General features: G+C 40.9%; 1 protein-coding gene across 1 annotated transcript in view; it reads left to right on the top strand.

Moving 5' to 3' along the window:
* Positions 1–14773: 14773 nt before the first annotated feature.
* Positions 14774–24150, top strand: part of HDGFL3 (HDGF like 3) — an 82913-nt gene continuing 73536 nt past the window's right edge. The window contains exon 1 of the mRNA XM_007990226.3: positions 14774–15330. Within this exon, the coding sequence (XP_007988417.1) occupies positions 15247–15330 (84 nt within the window). The 5' untranslated portion in view covers positions 14774–15246. The remainder of the gene's footprint in view (positions 15331–24150) is intronic.

Raw genomic sequence — 24150 nt, 5'->3', positions numbered from 1 at the left:
AAACAGAGAGCCAAATCATGAATGAACTTCCATTCACAATTGCTTCAAAGAGAATAAAATAGGGCCGGGCGCGGTGGCTCAAGCCTGTAATCCCAGCACTTTGGGAGGCCGAGATGGGTGGATCACGAGGTCAGGAGATCGAGACCATCCTGGCTAACACGGTGAAACCCCATCTCTACTAAAAATACAAAAAAATTAGCCGGGCGTGGTGGCAGGCGCCTGTAGTCCCAGCTACTTGGGAGGCTGAGGCAGGAGAATGGCGTGAACCCAGGAGGCGGAGCTTGCAGTGAGCCGAGATAGTGCCACTGCACTCCAGCCTGGGTGACAGAGCAAGACTCTGCCTCAAAAAAAAAAAAAAAAAAAAAAAAAAAAAAAAAAGAGAATAAAATACCTAGGAATCCAACTTACAAGGGATGTAAAGGACCTCTTCAAGGAGAACTACAAACCACTGCTCAGTGAAATAAAAGAGGACACAAACAAATGGAAGAACATACCATGCTCATGGATAGGAAGAATCAATATCATGAAAATGGCCATACTGCCCAAGGTTATTTATAGATTCAATGCCATCCCCATCAAGCTACCAATGACTTTCTTCACAGAATTGGAAAAAACTGCTTTAAAGTTCATATGGAACCAAAAAAGAGCCCGCATCTCCAAGACAATCCTAAGTCAAAAGAACAAAGCTGGAGGCATCATGCTACCTGACTTCAAACTATACTACAAGGCTACAGTAACCAAAACAGCATGGTACTGGTACCAAAACAGAGATATAGACCAATGGAACAGAACAGAGTCCTCAGAAATAATACCACACATCTACAGCCATCTGATCTTTGACAAACCTGACAAAAACAAGAAATGGGGAAAGGATTCCCTATTTAATAAATGGTGCTGGGAAAATTGGCTAGCCATAAGTAGAAAGCTGAAACTGGATCCTTTCCTTACTCCTTATACGAAAATTAATTCAAGATGGATTAGAGACTTAAATGTTAGACCTAATACCATAAAAATCCTAGAGGAAAACCTAGGTAGTACCATTCAGGACATAGGCATGGGCAAAGACTTCATGTCTAAAACACCAAAAGCAACGGCAGCAAAAGCCAAAATTGACAAATGGGATCTAATTAAACTAAAGAGCTTCTGCACAGCAAAAGAAACTACCATCAGAGTGAACAGGCAACCTACAGAATGGGAGAAAATTTTTGCAATCTACTCATCTGACAAAGGGCTAATATCCAGAACCTACAAAGAACTCAAACAAATTTACAAGAAAAAAACAAACAACCCCATCAAAAAGTGGGCAAAGGATATGAACAGACACTTCTCAAAAGAAGACATTCATACAGCCAACAGACACATGAAAAAATGCTCATCATCACTGGCCATCAGAGAAATGCAAATCAAAACCACAATGAGATACCATCTCACACCAGTTAGAATGGCGATCATTAAAAAGTCAGGAAACAACAGGTGCTGGAAAGGATGTGGAGAAATAGTAACACTTTTACACTGTTGGTGGGATTGTAAACTAGTTCAACCGTTATGGAAAACAGTATGGCGATTCCTCAAGGATCTAGAACTAGATGTACCATATGACCCAGCCATCCCATTACTGGGTATATACCCAAAGGATTATAAATCATGCTGCTATAAAGACATATGCACACGTATGTTTATTGCGGCACTATTCACAATAGCAAAGACTTGGAATCAACCCAAATGTTCATCAGTGACAGACTGGATTAAGAAAATGTGGCACATATACACCATGGAATACTATGCAGCCATAAAAAAGGATGAGTTTGTGTCATTTGTAGGGACATGGATGCAGCTGGAAACCATCATTCTTAGCAAACTATCACAAGAACAGAAAACCAAACACCGCATGTTCTCACTCATAGGTGGGAACTGAACAATGAGATCACTTGGACTTGGGAAGGGGAACATCACACACCGGGGCCTATCATGGGGAGGGGGGAGGGGGGAGGGATTGCACTGGGAGTAATACCTGATGTAAATGACGAGTTGATGGGTGCTGACGAGTTGATGGCTGCAGCACACCAACATGGCACAAGTATACATATGTAACAAACCTGCACGTTATGCACATGTACCCTAGAACTCAAAAGTACAATAATTTAAAAAAAAAAAAAAAAAAAAAGATTTTTAATGAAACTCAAAACTTAAAATTATCCACAATAGCCTTTTTGTTATTTTAAATATCTGTAAGATTTGAAACGATGTGCCCTTTTTCACCCTTCATATTTGTTATGTGTGCTTTCTGTACTTCTTTTGATCAGACTTGACAGAGGCTCGTCCAGTTTATTATTTTTTAATAAACCAACTTTTGGAATTTTTTATTCTCTCTAAAATATTTTTATTGTTTATTAATTTCTGCTCTTCATTCTTTCCTTCTCCTTTGTGAGGTTTAACTTTCTGTTCTTCATCTTTTTTTTCTAATATATGTATTTATCATTCCCTAAACAGCTTTAGCTCATTCCCCGTTCAGATACATTGTGATCCAAATATTATTCATTTTTTAAAACCACACACAAATTGTATTTAAGATCAATTTATTATGGTTTCCTTTTTTTAATTTTAGTTTTAGGGGTACCTGGGCAGGTTTTTTTACATGGATATGTTGTATGATTCTGAAGTTTGGGATTCAATTGAACCTGATACCCACATAGTGAACATAGTACCCAATAGGTAGTTTTTCAACCCTTGCCCTGTTCCCTCCCTTCCCCCTTTTTCAGTCCCCAGTGTCTATTGTTCCCATCTTTATGCCTTGTGTGTACCCAGTGTTTAGCTCCTACTTATAAGTGAGAATTTATGGTATTTGATTTTCTGTTTATGCATTAATTCACTTAGGATAATGGACTCCAGCTACATTCATGTTGCTGTAAAGGACATAATTTTGTTCTTTTTTATGGCTCCATAGTATTCTGTGTATATGTACCATATTTTCTTTATCCAGTCTACTGTTGATGGTGACCTAGGTTGATTCTATGCCTTTACTGTTGTGTATACTGCTGTGATAAACATGAGAGTGCAGGTATCCTTGTGGTAGAATGATTTATTTTCCTTTGGGTATATACCCAGTGAAGAGATTGCTGAAGTAAATGGTAGTTCTATTTTCAGTTATTTGAGGAATCTCCAAATTGCTTTCCACAGGGGATGGACTAATTTACAGTCCCACCAGCAGTGTATAAGCATTCTCTTTTCTCTGCAACATTGCCAATATCTATTACTTTTTGACTTTTTAATAATAGCCAGTCTGACTGGTGTGATATGGTTTTGGTTTGCATTTCTCTGATGATTAGTGATCATCTCACTGTGGTTTTGGTTTGCATTTCTCTGATGATTAGTGACGATAAGCATTGTTTCATATGTTTCTGGCCTCATGTCTTTTTTTGAGATATATCCTTTGCCCATTTTTTAATGGGTTGTTTTTTTTTCTTGTTGAATTGTTTAAGTTCCCTATAGATTCTGGATATTAGACCTTTGTCAGATGCATAGTTCATGAATATTTTCTCCATTCTATAGGTGTCTGTTTACTCTGTTGATAGCTTATCTTCCTGTGCAGAAGCTCTTTAGTTTAATTAGGTCCTACTTGTCAAAATTTTTGTTTTTACTGCTTTTGAGGACTTAGTTATAAATTATTTGCCAAGGTCAATGTCCAGAATGGTAGTTTCTAGGTTTTCTTCTAGGATTTTTATAGTTTTAGGTCTTATTTAAGTCTTTAATCCATCTTGAATTAATTTTTGTATGTAGTGAGAGGGAGGGGTCGAGTTTCATTCTTCTGCATATGGTTAGCCAGTTCCCCAGTACCAGTTATTGAATAGGGTGTCCTTTCCCCATTGTTTATTTTTGTCAACTTTGTCAAAGATCAGTTGGTTGTAGGTGTGTGGCCTTACTTCTATGTTCTCTGTTCTGTTCCACTGGTGTATGTGTCTATTTTTGTACCAGCACCATGCTGCTTTGGTTACTGTAGACTTGTAGCATTGTTTGAAGTCAGGTAATGTGATGCCTCTGGCTTTGTTCTTTTTCTTTTTTCTTTTCTTTTCTTTTGGTCACCAGGCTGGAGTGCAGTGGCACAATCTCAGCTCACTGCAACCTCTGCCTCCTGAGTTCAAGCGATTCTCCTGCCTCTGCCTCCCGAGTAACTGGGACTACGGGCGCACACTACCATGCCCGGCTAATTTTTTTTGTATTTTTAGTAGAGACGAGGTTTCACTGTGTTAGCCAGGATGGTCTCAAACTCCTGTCCTTGTAATCTGCCCACCTCAGCCTACCAAAGTTCTGCGATTACAGGTGTGAGCCACCGTGCCCAGCCTTGTTCTTTTTTCTTAGGATTGCTTTGGCTGCAATATTATTTAGTTCAAAATATATTTTAATTCCCATTGTGATTTCTTCCTTGACTCATAGGTTATCTTAAGTTAGGCAATAAATATATTGTTTAATTTCCAAATATTTGGGAATTTCCTAGTTTTCTTTTTTCTTTCTATTTATCTTATTTACTTATTTATTTTGAGAGATGGAGTCTCGCTCTGCTGCCCAGGCTGGAGTGCAGTGGCACGATCTCAGTTCACTGCAACCTCCGCCTCCTGGATTCAAGCGATTCTCCTGCCTCAACCTCCCGAGTTAGCTAGGATTATAAGCACACGCCACCATGCCTGGCTAATTTTTGTAGTTTTAGTAGAAACGGGGTTTCACCATGTTGGCCAAGCTGGTCACAAACTCCTGACCTAAAGTGATCTGTTTGCCTTGGTCTCCCAAAGGGCTGGGATTACAGGCATGAGCCACCGCGCCAGGCCCTAGTTTTCTTTTTGTTATTGATTTTTAGCTTGATTCCACTGTGGTCAGATAATATACTATGTCTAATTTTAATAATTTGGAAGCTACTAGGACTTACTCTATGGCCCAGCATATGGTCAATTTAGGTAAATGTTCCATGTGTATTTGAAAATAATGTGTATTCTGTAGATGTTTAGTACTTTATTCCAAATATATCGATAAGATTGTATTTATTATTTGTGTTAAGTCATCTATATTCTTACTGATTTTTTTTGTCTACTTGTTCTATCAGTTCCTGAGAGAACTGTATTGAAACCTCCCGCCATAATTGTGAATTTTTCTGTTCCCCTTTTAATTCTGTCAGGTTTTTTGCTTTATATATTTTGAGACAATGTTATTAGTGTATATAAATTATTTTATTTTTTCTGGTGAATTGACCCTTTTATTTTTATGTAGTGTTTCTTCATCTATAGCAGCAATTCTCAACTGTGCACTATTGACATTTAAGACATGGGCAGGAGAATTCTTTGTTGGGTGGGAGGTGTTGTCCTGTGCAGTGCAGAATGTTTAGCAGCATTTTTGTCCTCTACCCGTTAGATGGTAGTAGCATCATCACCCCAAGTCATGACAATCAAAAATATCTCTAGATATTGCCAAATGTCCATTGGGGGGCAAAATCGCTGCTGGTTGCGAACCACTGATTTATAGTAATGCTTTATACCATAAAGTCTGCTTTATCTGATTTAGCAGAGCCACTTTCTATCAGTATTTCCAAAGTTCTTCTTTTTCCATCATTTTACTTTCAACCTTTCAATATTGTTACTCAAGACATGTCTCTTATAAACAGTACAAAGTTAATTGTCTTTTTAATCAGCCTGACAATCTTTTAATTGTAATTGGATTATATGTTCCTTTTACCTATGATGTAGTCACTGATTTATCTGGGTTTAACCTTATCATGTGACTATTTCACATTTAATTAATTATTCCATGTTCTTTCTTCTCCCCTTTCATGCCACTTTTGATTATGTGTTTTTTTCTTATTTTGTTATCACTCCATTAGTTGAGCATTCTTTTATTATTCTTTCACTGGTTATCTTAGAGACCACAACATACATCTTTAACTTATTAAAATGTAATATTCAGTAACCAAAACATCATGGTACTGGCACAAAAACAGACGCATACACGAATGGAATGGGATAGAAAATCCATAAATAAAGCTGCACACCTATTAATACAACCATCTGATCTTTGATGAAGTCAACAATAACAATAACAAGCAATGGGGAAAGGACATTCTAATCAATAAATGGTGCTGGAATAACTGGCTAACCACATGCAGAAGACTGAAACAACCCGTTCCTTTTGCCATATAACTTTTATAAGTTTTAGATCCTTTTGCCATAGACAAAACCCAAGAGTTAGTTTTGTCTATGGCAAAAGGATCTAAAACTTATAAAAATCCTAGGAAAAAACCTAGGAACCTAAATGTAAGACCTAAAACTATAAAAATCCTAAAAGAAAACCTGGGAAGTACCATTCTACCTAGACATTGGCCTACACAAATAATTTATGACTAAGTCCTCAAAAACAAATGCAATAAAAACAAAAATTGACAAATGAGACCTAATTAAACTAAACAGCTTCTGCACAGCAAAAGAAACTATCCACAGAGTAAGTAGACAACCTACAGAATGGAGAAAATACTCACAAACTATGCATCTGACAGAGGTCTAATATCAGAATCTATATGGAACTTAATTCAACAAGAAAAAACAACAACCCCATTAAAAAATGTGCCAAAGACATGAACAGACACTTCTCAAAAGAAGACATACATGTGGCCAACAAAAATATTTTAAAATGTTCAATATCACTAATCATCAGAGAAATGCAAATCAAAACCACAATGAGATACCATCTCACACCAGTCAAAACGGCTATTACTAAATGGTCAAAAAACAATAGACGTTGGCAATGTTGAAGAGAAAAGGGAATGCATATACACTGTAGGGAGGAATGTAAATTAGTTCAGTTTGGGGATTTCTCAAATAATTTAGAACTACCACTCAACCCAGCAATCCCCTTACTGGATATATACCCAAAGAAAAATAATTTGTTCTACCAGAAAGACAAATGTACTGGTATGTTCATTGCATCACTGTTCACAATAATGAAGACAGAGAATCAACTTAGATATCCAGCAGTGGTGGACTGGATAAAGAAAATGTGGCACCTATATACCATGGAATACTATGCAGCCATAAAAAAGAACAAAATCATGTACTTCGAGCAACATGAATGCCACTGTGGAGCATTATCCTAAGCAAATTAACACAGAAACAGAAACAGAAAACCAAATACTGCATGTTCTCACTTATAAGAGGGAGTTAAACATTGAGTACATGTGGATACAGAGATGGAAACAATAGACACTGGGACTCCAAAAGAGAAGGGGGAAGGAAGTGGTGATGGCTGAAAACTACCTACCATGTACTATAGTCACTACTTGGGTGACGAGATCATTCATACACCAAACTTTAGCAACACACAATTTACCCATGTAACCAACCCACACATAAAAACTCTGAACCTAAAACAAAAGTTGAAAATAATAAAAACTAAAATGTAATATGTTCATATTTTTGTCACTTTCTGTATTATTCTGGGACCTTAGACCTTTTTATTTCACTTACCTCAATCTTACTACTTGAGCCGGGACAGCCTGTAATCCCAGCATTTGGGAGGCCAAGGTGGGCGGATCACCTGAGGTCAGGAGTTCGAGACCGCCCTGGCCAACATGGCGAAATCCCATCTCTACTAAAAATACAAAAAATAGCTGGGCATGGTGGCATGTGCCTGTATTGCCAGCTACTCGGGAGGCTGAGGCAGGAGAATTGCTTGAACCCAGGAGGCAGAGGTTGCAGTGAGTCAAGATGATGCCACTACACTCCAGTCTGGGTGACAGAGTGAGACTCTGTCTCAAACAACAACAACATCCACCCTCACTATTTGTGAATTTTTAATTCCCCATATATATAACTGAAGTAAGTGATCATTATGTAATTTTATAGTTTATTTTTCTTTAGATTTTCTCAAATATTTATTCTATTGTTCTTCATTTTGACCTGCATCTTGCTGTTTTTTTGGGATCATTTTCTTCCCACCTAACTAGTTCCTTTCAGTATTTCATTTAGTGCAAGTCTGCTGCTGATAAATTCTCTAGGTTTATATTTGTCTAAAAATTCTTACTCTTTTATTTGAAAGATAGTTTGCTTTCGAATTTTAGGTTGCTAGTTATTTTCTTTCTGTTGATTAATCAGCTATCATTCTTTTTGCTGCACCTTTGAAGATAATGTGTTTTTTGCGTTCGTCTTCTTTTTATATATTCTCATTGTCTACGGGTTTCAACAATTTTACTATTATGGCTGCTGGTTTTTTTTGTTTGTTTGTTTGTTTTTGAGACAGCGTCTCACTCTGTCACCTAAGCTGAAGTGCAGTAGCACAATCACAGCTCACTGCAGCCTCAACCTCCCAGGCTGAAGTGATCCTCCTACCTTAGCCTCCCAAGTAGCTGGGACTACAGGTACATGCCACCACTCCTGGCTTTTTTTTTTTTTTGTTAGAGACAGGGGCTCATTATGTTGCCCAGGCTGGTCTCAAACTCCTGGGTTCAAGTGATCTTCCTGCCTTGGCCTCCCAAAATGCTGGGATTATATGCACGAGCCACCACATCCAGCCTCCTATTATTTTCTTAGGAGTGGTTTTTAAAAATATATCATGATTGATCTTCAAAATACTATTTAATCTATGGCTTGATATGTCTCACTTAATTTGGTTTGCTATAACGAAAATACCATAGACAGGGTGGTTTAAACAGGCATTTATTTCTAACAGTTCTGGAAGCTGGGAAATCCAAGATCAATGCACCAGCAGAGCGGTGTCTGGTGAGGGCACATTTCCTGGTTTGCACCATCTTCTCACTGTATCCTCATAAGGTAGAAGCAGAGAAAAGAAGCAAGCTCTTGGCCTGGCACAGTGACTCATGCCTGTAATCCCAGCACTTTGGGAGGCCGAGGCGGGTAGATCACCTGAGGTCAGGAGTTCTAGATCAGCCTGGCCAACAAGGTGAAACCTTGTCTCTACTAAAAATACAAAATTAGCTGGGTGTGGTGGTGTGCGCCTGTAATCCCATCTACTCAGGAGGCTGAGGCAGGAGAATCACTTGAACCCAGGAGGCAGAGGTTGCAGTGAGCCAAGATCATGCCATTGCTCTCTAGCCTGGGCAAAAAGAGTGAAACTCCATCTAACAAAAAAAAAAAAAAAAAAAGAAAAAGAAAAAGAAAAAAAAGAAAAGAAAAGAAGCAAGCTCTTTTGTATCTCTTCTTATAAAGGCACTAACCTCATCATGAGAACTCTATTTTCATGACTTAATTACCTCCCAAAGGTCCCACCTCCAAATACCATCACATTGGGGATTAGAGTTTCAATGAATGAATTGGGGGTGGGAGGATACAAACATTCAATCTATAGCTGTATTGTTAATCAGTTTTGGCAAATTCTTGACCATCATTGCTTCAAATACTGCTTCTATTCCATTCTCTCCCTCTCATCATCATTTGGGACTTCGTATTAGATTTTTCACCATATCTCACAGAAAAATAATACTAACTTACAAATACTAGCTAATAGAAAGTTGGTGTGAGTATACTGTTCTTTTCTGGTTTTTCCTCCCTTTTTTTCCTCTGAGCTTCTGTCTGAATATTTTTCCTTTTGATCCATCTCCCAGGTCACCGGCTCACTTCAGCTGTATCTAATCTGCTATTAAACCCTGCTTCTGTTATTTGTTTCTACGTAACAAAACAGACCCAAATTTTGTGGCTTAAAACAGCTGCCATTATTTACTTGCTCATGGTCTGTGATTTGGGTAAGGCTCAATGATGATAGTTTGTCTCTGCCACATAGTGTTGGCCAGGATAGCTTAACTGAGGTTGGAGGATCCAACATGGTTTTGCTCACAAGTCTGGCTTCCAGTCAACAAAGAGACTGGAAGAGTCGGGGACTGGTTGGGCCTCTTTCTCCTCTCTTTCATTTTTCATTCTCCAGGACCCACCTCTCTCCATGTGCCCCACTCCTCCTCCATACTAGCAAGGTATTTATGATTCTCTACATGGTAGGTCAGCACTTTGAGAGCGTGAAATAAAAGCTACTAGGCCTCTTCATGTCTAGGCCTCGAACTATCAAAATACCATGTCTCCCACATTCTTCACTCTATATGGTGGCCCTTCAGATGGTTAGATATAGATACCCCAGCCTCCTGTAACACTACTTCATTTGGCATAGTTTTGATTCCTTCATTATTCCCCATGGGTCCTAGATCTAGAACAATGATGATCCATAACAGTACTCAACAAATATTTATTCAATAAATGAATGAATGCTAACGAATAATATAATTGTGATCTAATGCTCCCTTCAGCAGCATATACACTACTACTGAAACAATACTAGCACAAATGGTAGGCAAACTTGCAAAAATCTTCAAACCTTTAATATCTTCCACATCTTGAACCCCTTCTCTCCAATTAGCTAGTAATTCAGTCAAATCACCCAGTTTGTTCTTCAGCCTGCCACACAACAGTGAAGAGGTGAGAATGAAAACAACCTCAATGAAATAGTCCTTAGGCTCACAGTCTCAGAACTCCTAGGACCTAAAGCAATCCCTTTTTCAATCCCCAAATAAGGTCCCAGGTAGCTCAAGCAGTGCCTTCCAAGACCATTAATATTTCTGGGGTTATGATTGAGGTGCCATCTGTATCTCTACTTAGTAGCCTAAATGCAGTTGCTGCTGTTACCCATCCCTACTCAGGCAATTCTGGCTGACAGCAGCATTTAACCCCAGCCCTCTCCCTTCATGGCCCATATTGACTCTACAGTGCCTTTTATCAACTTAGAACTGCCCCTGATGCTCACACCAACATGGGAGTTGTCTCTGTCACTACAGGTAGTATATTACAGTTCTTTTATTTGACTCTCAAGAGTTAGTATCTTACAGCCCTTTCTCTTTCAAGGAATGTGAGACCAGTCCCCTGGGATTGGGTTAAAAGACATTTAAGAGATACCTCTAGTGGCAAAAGTAATGGAAATGGACTCTGATGCAAGGCCCAGGGAGCTCTCTTCTAACATGGTGAGTGAGTGTGTGTGTGTGTGTGTGTGTAAGACCAAATTTTCCTGAATCCCTTTCCACAGTTCTTTTCACCACACCATGTAAGTAACAAAGATAACAATATCAAGTAACATTTAGTGAGCATTTACTATGTGCCAGACACTGTTCTAAGTATCTTATATGTATCACCTCATACATAACTTGGACAAAGGAATAGATTTGAGGCAATTGAAGCATTATGGAATGGGTGAATTTGGGGGCAAGATTTGAAGGAACTGTTAGGAGTTTTACTAGGAAGCTAAGTGAAGATATGAAAGGAGAGTGACAACAGGATCACATCAACAATATACATATATGTGTATGATTGAGAAGAGGATGGCAAAAATAGATCAAGAAGCCAAAGGCAGGGAGAAGTACTAGCCCACAGGGATTTGAGGATGCTGAAATAAAAAGTGATCAAAGAAAGCTGATATTATCACCATTTGTGAATGGATTTCCTTCTATGTTTCAGAAGTAAAATTAATGTATGCTATTTTGATATAGCAAATAGAGCAGCTCCTGGGGCCACACTGACTAAAATAAATCAGACTCTTTTAATGGTCCTAATCATATCTTTAAAGAGTTACATATTATCTGTTAAATATTTGAATAGAGCATTGTTCTGGAATAGCCACAGCTTAGCCCTTTCCATAAAGTGGAAGAACCAGTCTGAAAGCTCTGTCTGCAGTGAAAGCCACAGGGCAATGCTTCATCCCCAGTAGCAATGTGTTGACAAGGTGGTCTGCATCCATCCTGGCTGCAGAGACAGATGGGCTCTTAGCCAAGAGCATTAGGAGATTCCTGATGACCAGCCAGAGGGAGACCATGTGGGTGTATTATTAAGTCTGACTTGGTTAGATGAGAGATTGAGAGTCAGGCAAATGACATGTGCTGAGCAAACCTGAAACCAAAGCCTAGATTGGGAGAAATTTTCACCTTCTCAAAATTACCAAACTCCATCAATTATGCACTCTACTGGCTGCTTCTCCTCATTACAAACTAAAATTTCTCCTAGCCTCCACATTTTCACCTCTTACTCACATCTCAATCCACCACTCTTTGGTGTCTTCCCAATACCATGCAGTGAAACAGTTCCCAACTGTTTCATCAGTGATTTCTCAATCACCAGGTTCAACATACTTATCTCCTTCCGTATCACACCTGACCTCCTTGTGGCATCTACCCAGACATTTCCTTCCTTCTGGAAATTCTTTTACTCCTTGGCTCCTATGACACTACATTCTTCTTTTACCTGACCCTTAGATGATGTTGTTACCTGGTTCCAAACTTGGGCACTGCTTTTCTCATTCTACAGTTTCCAGGGCATCCTCCGTTATGGTTTCAGTGACCACTTCTATGCTGATATCACTCAAAAGTCTATATTCTGTCTTGACCACTTTCTCTAAGCCGTGTATTTAGCTGCCCACTAACTATCTCTCTGGATGGCCCATGGAAATCTCAACACATCCCAAACCACTCAAGATCTCATCTCCAAACTTGCTCATTCTTCATGGATTTCTGCACCCTGGTGAGTGTCAAAACTAATCATCCTGCTGCTCCAGCCAGAAACCAGGGAATCAGTTTCTACCCTTCCTCCTTCCTACCCACCTGCCACCCAAAGAATCAGCAAGCTTTATCTCAGCCCTTGTTTTATCTCTCCTGGTGAGAGAATATCAATAGAGGTCCTGCCCCCAGCCTCTCACCCTCAAGTCTAGTCCCATGCTGGCCACCAAAGTGATGTCTAAACCTGAACTGTGATCATGTCCCTCTATTGCTTATTGCCCTCCTCTGGTTGGCTTCCAACTGACAACCTTTCCCGTCTCATTTCTCTCCTCTTTCCTACATCCACCCCGTGCCCACAGGGAGGCTGAACTATAGAGGCAAGCAGGCAACAGCTAGGGCTTTGGCGGCTAGTCAGAGGGATCTGAGTTTGATATACGAGGATACAGAAATCATTCTACAGCTTCATGAGCAATGTGTGACATTATTGCAGCTGCATACGGTAGGTTCTAGAAGAGAGATGTTAGCAGATTATTACAACTGAGGCAAAGAGGACCTAGACTCATCTTCCACAGTGAGAAAAGAGGAAAAAAATGAATCTGTAGGACAGGTAAGTACAGGTCAATACCAAAAAAAAGAAAACCCAAAAAAAAAGGAAAATCATGAGATGCAAGTAGCAAGGAAATGCATTGGTAAAGTAATGTAAAAGCACTACTCACAAAGTAAACAACCCACAGGAAATCTAGAGACTTTAAAGCCCCATCATAGGAAGCCCAGCACCACAGAACAAGAGCAGGGGTTAAAACACACACACCATTCTACAGGGCCAGCGAGGGAGGCCAATGGTGGGGAAAACTTTAGCTTCTGTAAAAAGGCGAGAGGATAGACACAACTAGCAGAGAATATAGACACAAATGAGAACTGTCCTTGTGACAAGGTGAGGGCCACAGAAAGTCAGCAGCATTTAGGAGGTATGCCAGCTGACCCCTTAAAGAAGGTGGGCTACAGCATGATTTTTTTTTTTTTTTTTTTTTTTGAGACGGAGTCTCGCTCTGTCGCCCAGGCTGGAGTGCAGTGGCGCAATCTCGGCTCACTGCAAGCTCCGCCTCCCGGGTTCACGCCATTCTCCTGCCTCAGCCTCCCAAGTAGCTGGGACTACAGGCGCCTGCCACCGCGCCCGGCTAATTTTTTCTATTTTTTGTAGAGACGGGGTTTCACCATGGTCTCGATCTCCTGACCTTGTGATCCGCCCGCCTCGGCCTCCCAAAGTGCTGGGATTACAGGCGTGAGCCACTGCGCCCGGCCTACAGCATGATTAAAGAAGCAGCATTCATTCATTGGGCAGACTCTAAACGACTTATTCATTCTACTTACTCCTCACAAAGAGGGTGTTAGGAAGATTCTTACTCTCAAAATGTCTTTGAAAGTGCCCAGCTAGGAACTTTAGAGTAAAATAGTGGTAAATGAACATGTTGTTCTAGAGCTAATGAACTGTATACGTACATAAATCTTCAGAAAGGGATGCTAATTTCAAAAACGTTGTCCAAAAGGTTGCCAGGATTGGAAACAAGTGATGGGCCAGAGCAAGTCCTTTTCACAAACACTGCAGGCCTATGAAACGCAGAGAGAGAGAAACATAACCGCTTATGGACTTTGGACTCATGTAGTTCCAGGTTCGAATCCCGTCTGTGCCATTCAGCAAATCGGAAAACCTCCCAGGACTCCAATTAAATAGCTTGCCCTAGGTGGGTCACACTGCATGGTTAAGGGCAGACCTGGGGCGAGAACCCAACAAGGTCGCTGACTCCGGAGCGGTGCTCTTTCCGGCAGCTTGCTGCCCAGCAGAGGGTCCCCCGGGCCTGGAGCGCCTTTGTCCCCCACTCACCAGAGAGCACCCGCGGAAGTGGCTGACTGGGGGTAGCCAGAGAGGGGTCGAGTCAGCGGGAGGTGTGCGTGGGACCGGGGGGCGCGAGTGGGGAGAACCCCCAGAGTGGCGCGGACGGGAGGGGAAGGGGGCGGCCGGGTGGTGATTGGCTGGGCTGCGGCAGGCAGCTCCCGGCCAAGAACAAAAGAGAGCAGGCGGCTGGCGTCCTCCGGAGTAGGCGCTCCCGCCCGCCCGCCCGGCGCGGGCTTCCGTGCTAGGGAAGGACGCGCCCACCGCCCGCCTGCCGAGCAGCCGGGCTGGCGCGCTCGGTTTCTCCGCGAAAGCCGGCCGTGTACCTAGGAATTAACCGGCCGGCGCAGGAGGGGAGGGGAGCGGGAAGCGGGGTGGGGGGGGATGCTGAGCGCGCGCGAGAACAATAATAAGATCGTGTTTGCGGTCGCTGCCCGAGGAGGAATTCGGAGCAGACGCGAGGCCCGGCGCTCGCGCTGCGCCCGGGAGCCCGGGAGGGAGGCCGGCGGCGGCGGCATGAGGCAGGCGACGCGGCGCTGGTAAGCAGCGCGCGCGGCGGCGGCGGCGACGGCGGCGGGGACCTTGGCGCGGCCGGACGCGGGCGAGCGCCGAACGGCCGGGGGCTCCCCTCCCCCGCTGCCGGGCCGTGATTTGCCGGGCCTGCTGCGCCCCCCGCCCACCCCTTGCCTCAGCCGCCGCCTCGCTGCTTCCCCTCGTCGGAGCGGCCGCTCGTCCGCCCGGCTTGAGGCCCGCGGGGAGTGCGGCGCAGTCCGTCGGCCCGCGGGGGGCGGCCTCCCGGCATCTTCGCGGCGACCAAGGACTACCAGGAAGGGGAGCGGCTGGGATGGCGCGTCCGCGGCCCCGCGAGTACAAAGCGGGCGACCTGGTCTTCGCCAAGATGAAGGGCTACCCGCACTGGCCGGCCCGGGTGAGTACCGCGGCCGCGCGCGGGCCCGCCCGCCCACCATTTTCCCCTTCATGATGGCGCGCCCACCCCCTTTCCCCATCGCCTCAGCCCCGAGCCCGTAGCTCGCGGGCGGCCGTGGTGAGGGCTGAGGGCGGCGCGGCCCCGAGAAGACGGGGCCGGGGCTGAGGCGAGGGCTCCCGGCCGCGCCCGCACTCTGCCAGGGCGGCCATCCTTCCGCCCACTTTCGAAGGCGGGTCCGGCCCCCGCAGGCCCGACGCTGCCTTCCTCCTGGAAAGCCGGTGCCGACCGGGAAGCCACGCCGCCGGGCAGCGGGCCTGGGATGGAGGCTTCGGCTTCGGACAGGGTCGTTAGTGGATACCCTGGGTCCCGGGCGAACGTCGGGGCAGATACGGCAGCGGGGCGAACGGCTGTCCGCGAGCCGGCGAGTGCCGGCGGGCAGTAAATCCTGGAAAGGGGTAGTGGTCATCCAGAGGCCAGCAGGAGCCTCTTGGCAGTTATTCATCCATCTCTTTGCTTTCCAGACTTGTTGAGTTTTCCCTGAGCGTGATTCCCTGTGCCCCGCCTGCCCTATCATTGTCCCGGGGTACGTGCCTCTCTGGTGCCTATCGTTCTTTTAAGCTGACCTCTGATAGCCGAGAGCTAGCAGCCTAGCTCTGACTGGTGGGTCCAGCAAGCTTCTTGTGCCTTTCCACCTCCATATTTGTTTTAGGTAGACTCTCAAACCTTATTCTTGGCCTCCTACTACAGTCCACAATAGCTCTCTCTTCCTACATAACAAGGTTGTCGTTGGGCTGTTTTTCTAGAAAGCATCTGCATGTAATACATAGCATTCACAATTTTTATTGAGCCCTTTGAGGAAGACACGCAACACTGCCATGTATGCTTTGTGTTTTAGAATAAACCCCTTTTATTTTTATTTTTGTATGGTTGGCAGTTGTTTGCTTGAAATAAATCTTGTGAAAAAGAGGGTCAAGGCATTCTAGAGATTATATTGGTATCCTTTAGGAACGGAAACAGGCATGGAGAAAATTGGCATAAATATAGAGTGTGAGCTCTAAGATGTTATATTGTAGTCAAGTGAAGATAGCAAGACCAAGGAAAAAAAAATACACCCATTCACAAAAGGAAGTGACATCACGAGTGGCCAGACTGAAATTTAGTGAAGTTGAAGTAATGGATGGACATAATCACTTTTTAAATATTTGGTTTGGCACGACTGTCAGATGGAAAGAATACTAGGCCAGGAATTGGGGGACCTGGTGTCTGGTTCATACTCTGTTATGGACTAATCATTTCAACTGTCTGCATATCTATTTCTGCAACTGTAAAATCATCTCTAGGATCCTTTCCAACACCAACAACCTCAGATATCAAGAGGAAAAAACAGTCTTATTCAGGTTCCAGTAGACTGAAAATAACTTCACATCTGAACTGTAGGTTGTCCTTAAAATAAGACAAAGTTTTTAAGGTAGAATAGCTGGTTATTTTTTATGCTGTAATACAGTATTGCTTAGAGAGGCAAGATTTGTGACTTTAGGAGTCCCTGAATATATTTGTGACTTTAGAAAATCCCAGAATCTATTTGCCAAGTAAGAAATGTATAGCTTTAGGGCGTATGTGTGTAAACACAGCCAAAGCCAATTAAAGGTTACCATTACCAGTTGGTCATTTCCTAGTAACATAATGGCTTTTCAAATTTTTCCTTTGAAAAATATCTTCTGAGAGTCAAAAAGAAAATAGACTTAAAATTTCATTAACATGTTGCTTGCACAGTGTGGCCACCTGTAGTAATTTGTGAAACAGAAAAATCCTACAGAAGTGGTCCTAGTTGTATATCTAATTGTACATAAAATCCCTCTAAGTGATAATTCCAAATCAAGGCAAAATGGAAAATAAAATGAGGAAACAAAATTTTTAGATAAAATAAGTACACAAAAGAAAAATCTGTATCCATTCACATTTAACGAGCTCTTCAAGAAACAACCTAAGACTCAAAAAAAAAAAAAAAGTATTTTCTCGTGAGTGGCATGCTGCAATTTCCAAAGAAAGGTAAAGGTTAGAAAAAGAAAAAGATTTGAGTCCCCTTTTTTACAGTGCATATACTTCACATATGTTTTCATTTTTTTATCCCAATTCTATGAGGCATTATTCCCATTTTACACCTAGTTACAGCTGTGGAGGTGATAATGTTATAAAATACTAACGGGGAAAAAAAAGTCTTGCTTATTGAAATTTCAAATTCTATCACTTGATATGAAGGCCAGTTATGTGGGAATTAGATACTCTGGGGCCCCAAGGACTCAAACTTAGGAAGAAAACCAGGAGGAGACAAATTTCAGAGTACAGGTTGTAGGAAGGAACTTTGTGTTAGAGCTGGTTCATGCAGGAATGGAGAAGCAACTTACCTGCTCTAGGGAAGATGTTTGGTCCTAGGCAGCCCGTTGTGAGGAATGTAGGTCAAGAGGATTCAGAATTCCTACAAGTTGGATTCCCCTCTTGGCTCGGCTTCACACTGTGACCTTGTGCATGTTCTGTAATCTTTCTAAGTTTCCATTTACTCGTCTGTAAAATAAGGATAATTCTCACCTCACAAATACAGAGTATCTAAAAGCACCAAGTGATGGTAGTTGTATGTTCCTACCTTTTCCCTTTTTGAATTTCTAACTTTCCCTTGTATCACTACACTATTTTAAATTATTATTTGTCAGCTTTCTTTTTTTTTTTTTTTTTTTTGAGACGGAGTCTCACTCTGTCACCCACGCTGGAGTGCAGTGGCTGGATCCCAGCTCACTGCAAGCTCCGTGTCCTGGATTTACACCATTCTCCTGCCTCAGCCTCCCAAGTAGCTGGGACTACAGGCGCCCGCCACCTCACCTGGCTAGTTTTTTGTATGTTTTTTAGTAGAGACGGGGTTTCACCGTGTTAGCCAGGATGGTCTCAATCTCCTGACCTTGTGATCCACCCATCTCGGCCTCCCAAAGTGCTGGGATTACAGACTTAAGCCACTGCGCCCGGCCTATTTGTCAACTTTCAACTCAGATTTATTTTTTCCAATTTTTATCCTGAAAAATTTCAAATACATAGATAAGTTTAAAAAATTGTACTGTGAAGACCCATTTATCTACCACCTAGATTCTACAATTAAATTTCATTCTACTTGCTCTTTCATGCATCTGTTTGTGTATTCATCCCTCTATCTACATAATAGTTCCTCTTATTTTAATGCATTTCAAGGTAAGTTGCAGACATCACCATAATTTACTCCTAGGCACGTGCATACTGTTACCTAGTGGTTAATACTTTGAATGGATCCTTTTCTCTTTTGAGGTAAAATTTACATAGAATGGAATGTAATTACCATTCGATGAATTTGACAAACGTATACATTGGTATAATATAAATATACCTCTGTATATAATATGTGTCTGATATATATAAGTATATGTGATACATACCATTTGTAATATAAATACATGTAGATATACATTGGCATAATACCTACCAAGATATAGAACAGTACCTACGAAAGTACTCTCATGCCTCTTTCTAGTAGATTCCTGTCCTCCTCCTTCCTTCTCCCCCACTGTTCAGATGTATTATTCTAACATTAAATAGCAGCTGGGCTGTTTCTCATTTAGTATGCCTAATTTTGTATGGCTTTAAAAATTAGAAGTTCCTCTATGTTATGGATTAGCTAGCTTAATACTAAAAAATGCTGAGGCTAAAACAAGAGTCTCTGAACTCTTCTGTTTGTGTACCCTGTTGGTAAAATAATTTGAGCATACATCCCTAATATATGTAAATTTTCTTTATATATACATGTACTTTCTGTTACTACTATATACAGCATAAAATAAACGCAAACTAAAAGGGATGACTTGATGAAAACGATGTTTTAAAATTTTCATTGCACGATATCGTTAACAGTAATAATACTTATTACTTATAGGTTAAATTCATATTTTTTAAAGTCTTAATTTTTGAAATATTTTCCACCTGCTTCTTGTGAGATTTGACTAGATGGATGGTCATAGTTCTTAACTTCTGAAGAGATTTTCTAGAATGGAAGTGTCAGTTTAGACATTTCCTTGTTGTTTGCTTGTATCTACGTTACTAATATTATTTTTGTGTAGGAATCTTTCTTTTTTTTTAGCCACCTGTTCCTTTGGTGAGAGCTAGTTCAGTTAGAAGTAGATACTCCATAATCCTGCTCACACCAAATAGCAGTAAATCACAGTATACCCAATGTGAATAAACATAACCATCTGAATAAGAATACTATTAGTAGTGTCAACTTGCATATAAAATATTAGTAAAATTTACTTTTTAGCTAAAAGAGTAAGAAACTGAAATCGAAATTCTATTTTCTTCCCATACCCTGCCCAAACCATTCCCTGAGATGTGAGCACTCTGTTTATGTTACCCCCTACTCTAAAAGGTCAGAAAACAATATAAACAAAAAGCCTCAAAATTCTTGTGCCTCAACTAAAGCACTTTTTTACATTTAAAACTTTGTATGCGAATTCTCAAACATTGCTAGTAGAGTGTATTGATACAGTTACTTTAGAAAACTGACTTAATCTACATATGCTTACCTTGTGACATAGCAGTCTGTTCTAGGCATATACCCAAGAGAAATGAGTGTTTATATTCACCAAAATACTGTATAAGAATGTTCATACATAACAACTTTCTTCATAATAGAACAGGAAACAACCCAAATGTCCATCAACAGGAGAATGAGTAAACGAATTTGTAGTGTAATTCACACAGTGGAGTACTATTTGACAATAAACAGGAATAAATATACAGTGGTCACTGGTTTGTGGTGGGTAGAAAGGAGTTATTGAACAGGAGAAGGCACTGGAAATGTTCCCTGTCTTGATCTGCATGGTGTTACATGGGTGTATGTATGTAAAAATGTATCAAGCTGTACATTTAAGATTTGTGCACTATACTGTATGAAAGTTATACCTCAATTTAAAAAACACATTTTAGATGAGTTAGGGAGAAAGGAGAACTAATACTTTTACATGGATTAAATTTCACTATTTTTAGCTTTCAGTGAGTTTTTTTTTTTTTCCTTTGAGTCCTCACTCCTACCAAGTGGCATCTTCCTATTCCCTTTTGACTTATTATAGAAACTTCATTTTCTACTTTAGAGTGTTCTCTTTAGACTTTCTTTGAGTTCTGGTTTCAGCCTGATTTGTTTACCTGCATCAGTGTCTTTCTCTTCCTTTAATACTAAATGACTGCTTAACATGTTTTTGATCTAGCTTTCTTCAGCCTCTCACTTTGTAAAACATGAGAATAAAACATTTGACCTTCCTATTTATACAGCTTCAAGAGCTGACCTCTTATTGAACTTTTGTTGAGCACCTACTCTGTGTGAGGCATAGGGATATGGTTTTTTCATATCTCTAGCAATAGATTAAATTTGCAGCAATTCTAAAACATGATTATGAAGTGTTTCCATACCCTTTATTAATATAAATATTTGTTGGGAATTCAGTTTCTGAGCCATAGCACTTTCAGGTTTTTTGCATTTGACAATGATCTATTAGAAGGTGATAAATTTATTTCTGGAGACCAGGCCACATTATTTTCAGAGAATCATTTGGGACTTAAGTTCTTTTTAATCTCAACATAAAGTAAGGTGTTTATAATCTTCATTACTTTGGCCTAAGAAGTACCTCAGTGGTTCAGTCCTGGCACAAGCTCACTCAGTCTTTTTCCCAGGGACTACTTTCACTTTGCCAAGGAATTGGCAAATTGTCTCATTTTCTCCCTTAATCTGGGAACTAATAGGAACTTTTAAACTTTTGATACCAATATGTACATTTTCCAATGCTCCCGTTTTAACCAGATGAGTCTCTATTCCTGGCACATCCCCTTTGGAATGCTCTAATGACTACTGTTCCTCCATAATTTGGAAAATAATATTAATTCTCTGAAGTCAGGTTTCTACTATTAGAGATTGTATTTGATTCTTTTGGAAAATAACTGATGGTTTAAAATTATGTACAACTTCATTGAAAAGCCTGTTCGCATTAGAAAAGCATTATAGGCTAGTAAGTACAATAAATATAATAGGAGTATAGAAAAGCATTATAGGCTAGTAAGTATAATAAATATAATATATTATTATATAATATAAATTACATAATAAATATAGTTTGAGCTAGTCGAATATCTTTATTTATTGGAGAAAGTTTTCTATTTCAGAAGTCTCAGATGTTAGATCTGAATCCAACCCACTTGATGTAGTTATTCGTCCACTACAAAAAGATGTCCTAATCACTTCCAGTGCTACTGAAAGCATGTCCTGTGAATGTTACTTGTCAGTGACAAAATAGGTACAGAAACTGAAATAAGAGTTTGAAATTTTTTAGAGCAGTTTGATGGAGTAGCTTTGTTTGTTTGTGAATCTAATAATTGAGGCTTACATTTTGAATGTCTTTTTATTTTTCTCATAATTTATTTTTATTTTATAAACATGTCCGTTTGCAACTCATTAGAACTTTAAAAAAGAAAAATACAACAACTAGTCATTCACTACAGGTAGAGTAGAAGTACTGACTATCAAGGATCTTTAAAGGTCAATAGTGGTCCTAGTACCTAAAACAATTTGCTCGTATGGTGTATTTAAACTATTGGCAACTGTGTAAAAGGGGGAATGGGTTGACCTTCATGTTATAAATATTAATTTCTCCTGCATAAAAATACCCTCGTTAAAATAGAAGATAGAGATTGTAAATTATTTTTTTCTGTCTTCTTTTTACCTAGATAAGAATTTACCACAATTAGTCTGGTAAATAACCATCTGTATGGTCACAGAGAGCCACACAGAAGTGAAAAAAAAAAAATAGAATAAAGTAATCTAATGATTGGTGAGCACAAGCCTTCAGAATGACATCCTCCAAATTTCTGAGGAAGCCCTGCAATGAAGAGAAAGAGAAGCAGACCAGGGGTTAAAAGACAAGTACTTCATTCCACCACTATCTTGGTTTGTTAGGCTGGGCATCTTTTTTATTGTGAACCTCTTTGTACAATAGGATGGATAATTCTTACTCTTTCCCTTCTTTTTCCTAAGGATCAAATGTTAAAATGTATATGAAAGAACTGTTTGCTAATTAAGTTCCAATTAAGTTGCTAAATAATTATCTCCCAAGAACACAAAGCTTCTTATTTATACAGTGAGGGAATGTAGTCAAGTCTCAGTAACTGCTTCTGTGACTTGGAAGGTATGTTTTTCAGGAGCTGCTTTGTGGCTTTGTAATAGTGAGTTGGCTCTAGACTCTGGGAATTTGGGGACTTCCCATTGTTACCCATCCTATAGATTCCTGAATGTAATAGGCCATTTCTTTTTTTTCTTTCTTTTTTTTTTTTCTTGAGATGGAGTCTCGCTCTGTCACCGAGGCTGGAGTGCAGTGGCGCAATCTCCGCTCATTTTAACCTTCGCCTCCCGGGTTCCTACCTTAGCCTCCCAAGTAGCTGGGACTACAGGTGCCTGCCACCACACCAGGCTAATTTTTTTGTATTTTTTTAGTAGAAACAGGGTTTCACTGTGTTAGCCAGGATGGTCTCCATCTCCTGACCTCATGATCTGCCCGCCTTGGCCTCCCCAAGTGCTGGGATTACAGGCATGAGCCACCACACCTGGCTTTTTTTTTTTTTTTTTTTTTTTTTTTTGAGACGGAGTTTCACTCTGTTGCCCAGGCTGGAGTACAGTGGGGCGACCTCAGCTCACTGCATCCTCTGCCTCCTGGGTTTAAGCAGTTCTCTGCCTCAGCCTCCCAAGTAGCTGGGATTATAGGTGCCCACCACCATGCCTAGCAAATTTTTTTTTTTTTTTTTTTTTTTTAGTAGAGACTAGGTTTTACCATCTTGGCCAGGCTGATCTTGAACTCCTGACCTCATGATCTACCCGCCTCGGCCTCCCAAAGTGCTAGGATTACAGGTGTGAGCCCCTGCACCCGGCCTGTGATAGGCCATTTCTAGAAGTTCCACAGGGCTTCAGGATTTGGGGGCAGGGTAAATTGGACCACATTAACATAGAAAAAGGGTCTAAGAATAAGCTATTCTTCTCATCCGATCATTGAAACTCATATTCTGAGTAGATTCTCTAAGTCTGAATATAGAGTCTATACAGCTACCCAGAAGTAGAGGTGTCAGTGTAGGGGAGTCAATGATAGCTGCCAGGTTGCCTGTATGGGGACTGGAAAATTTCAGATCATATAGTAGTGACTTCTCAGTTTCTATTGCAAAATATGAGATGAGAGTGGTTTTAAGTGATAGTTTCAGTAGTGGTTAGCACACATAAAAATAAGTTTCACAGAAGATTAAGGACTTTTTATGATGTAGACAGATCAGAAAATAAACTCAACTTCAGATCTCTATTTCCTTTTCCTTTGACACTGAAGTAGTACTTTAGTATTAATGACATGTTTGATTTTGGAGGAAATGCTTGTTCAGAGGGAGTAGTATAAATTCTCAGTTAGATTTTAGAGTTATATGTTGAATGGTTTGAAAATTAATTCACTCTAGACCACTATTTGACGTTCAAAATGAAACCAACGATTTTATTTTATTTTATTTTATTTATTTATTTTTTGAGACGGAGTCTCGCTTTGTCGCCCAGGTTGGAGTGCAGTGGCCAGATTTCAGCTCACTGCAAGCTCCACCTCCCGGGTTCACGCCATTCTCCTGCCTCAGCCTCCCAAGTAGCTGGGACTACAGGCGCCCGCTACCTCGCCCGGCTAGTGTTTTGTATTTTTAGTAGAGACAGGGTTTCACCATGTTGGCCAGGATGGTCTCGAC

The sequence above is a fragment of the Chlorocebus sabaeus genome, chromosome 29 (genome assembly GCF_047675955.1).
Source record: "Chlorocebus sabaeus isolate Y175 chromosome 29, mChlSab1.0.hap1, whole genome shotgun sequence".
Classification (NCBI taxonomy): Eukaryota; Metazoa; Chordata; class Mammalia; order Primates; family Cercopithecidae; genus Chlorocebus; species Chlorocebus sabaeus.
This window is presented reverse-complemented; position numbering and strand designations above follow the sequence as displayed.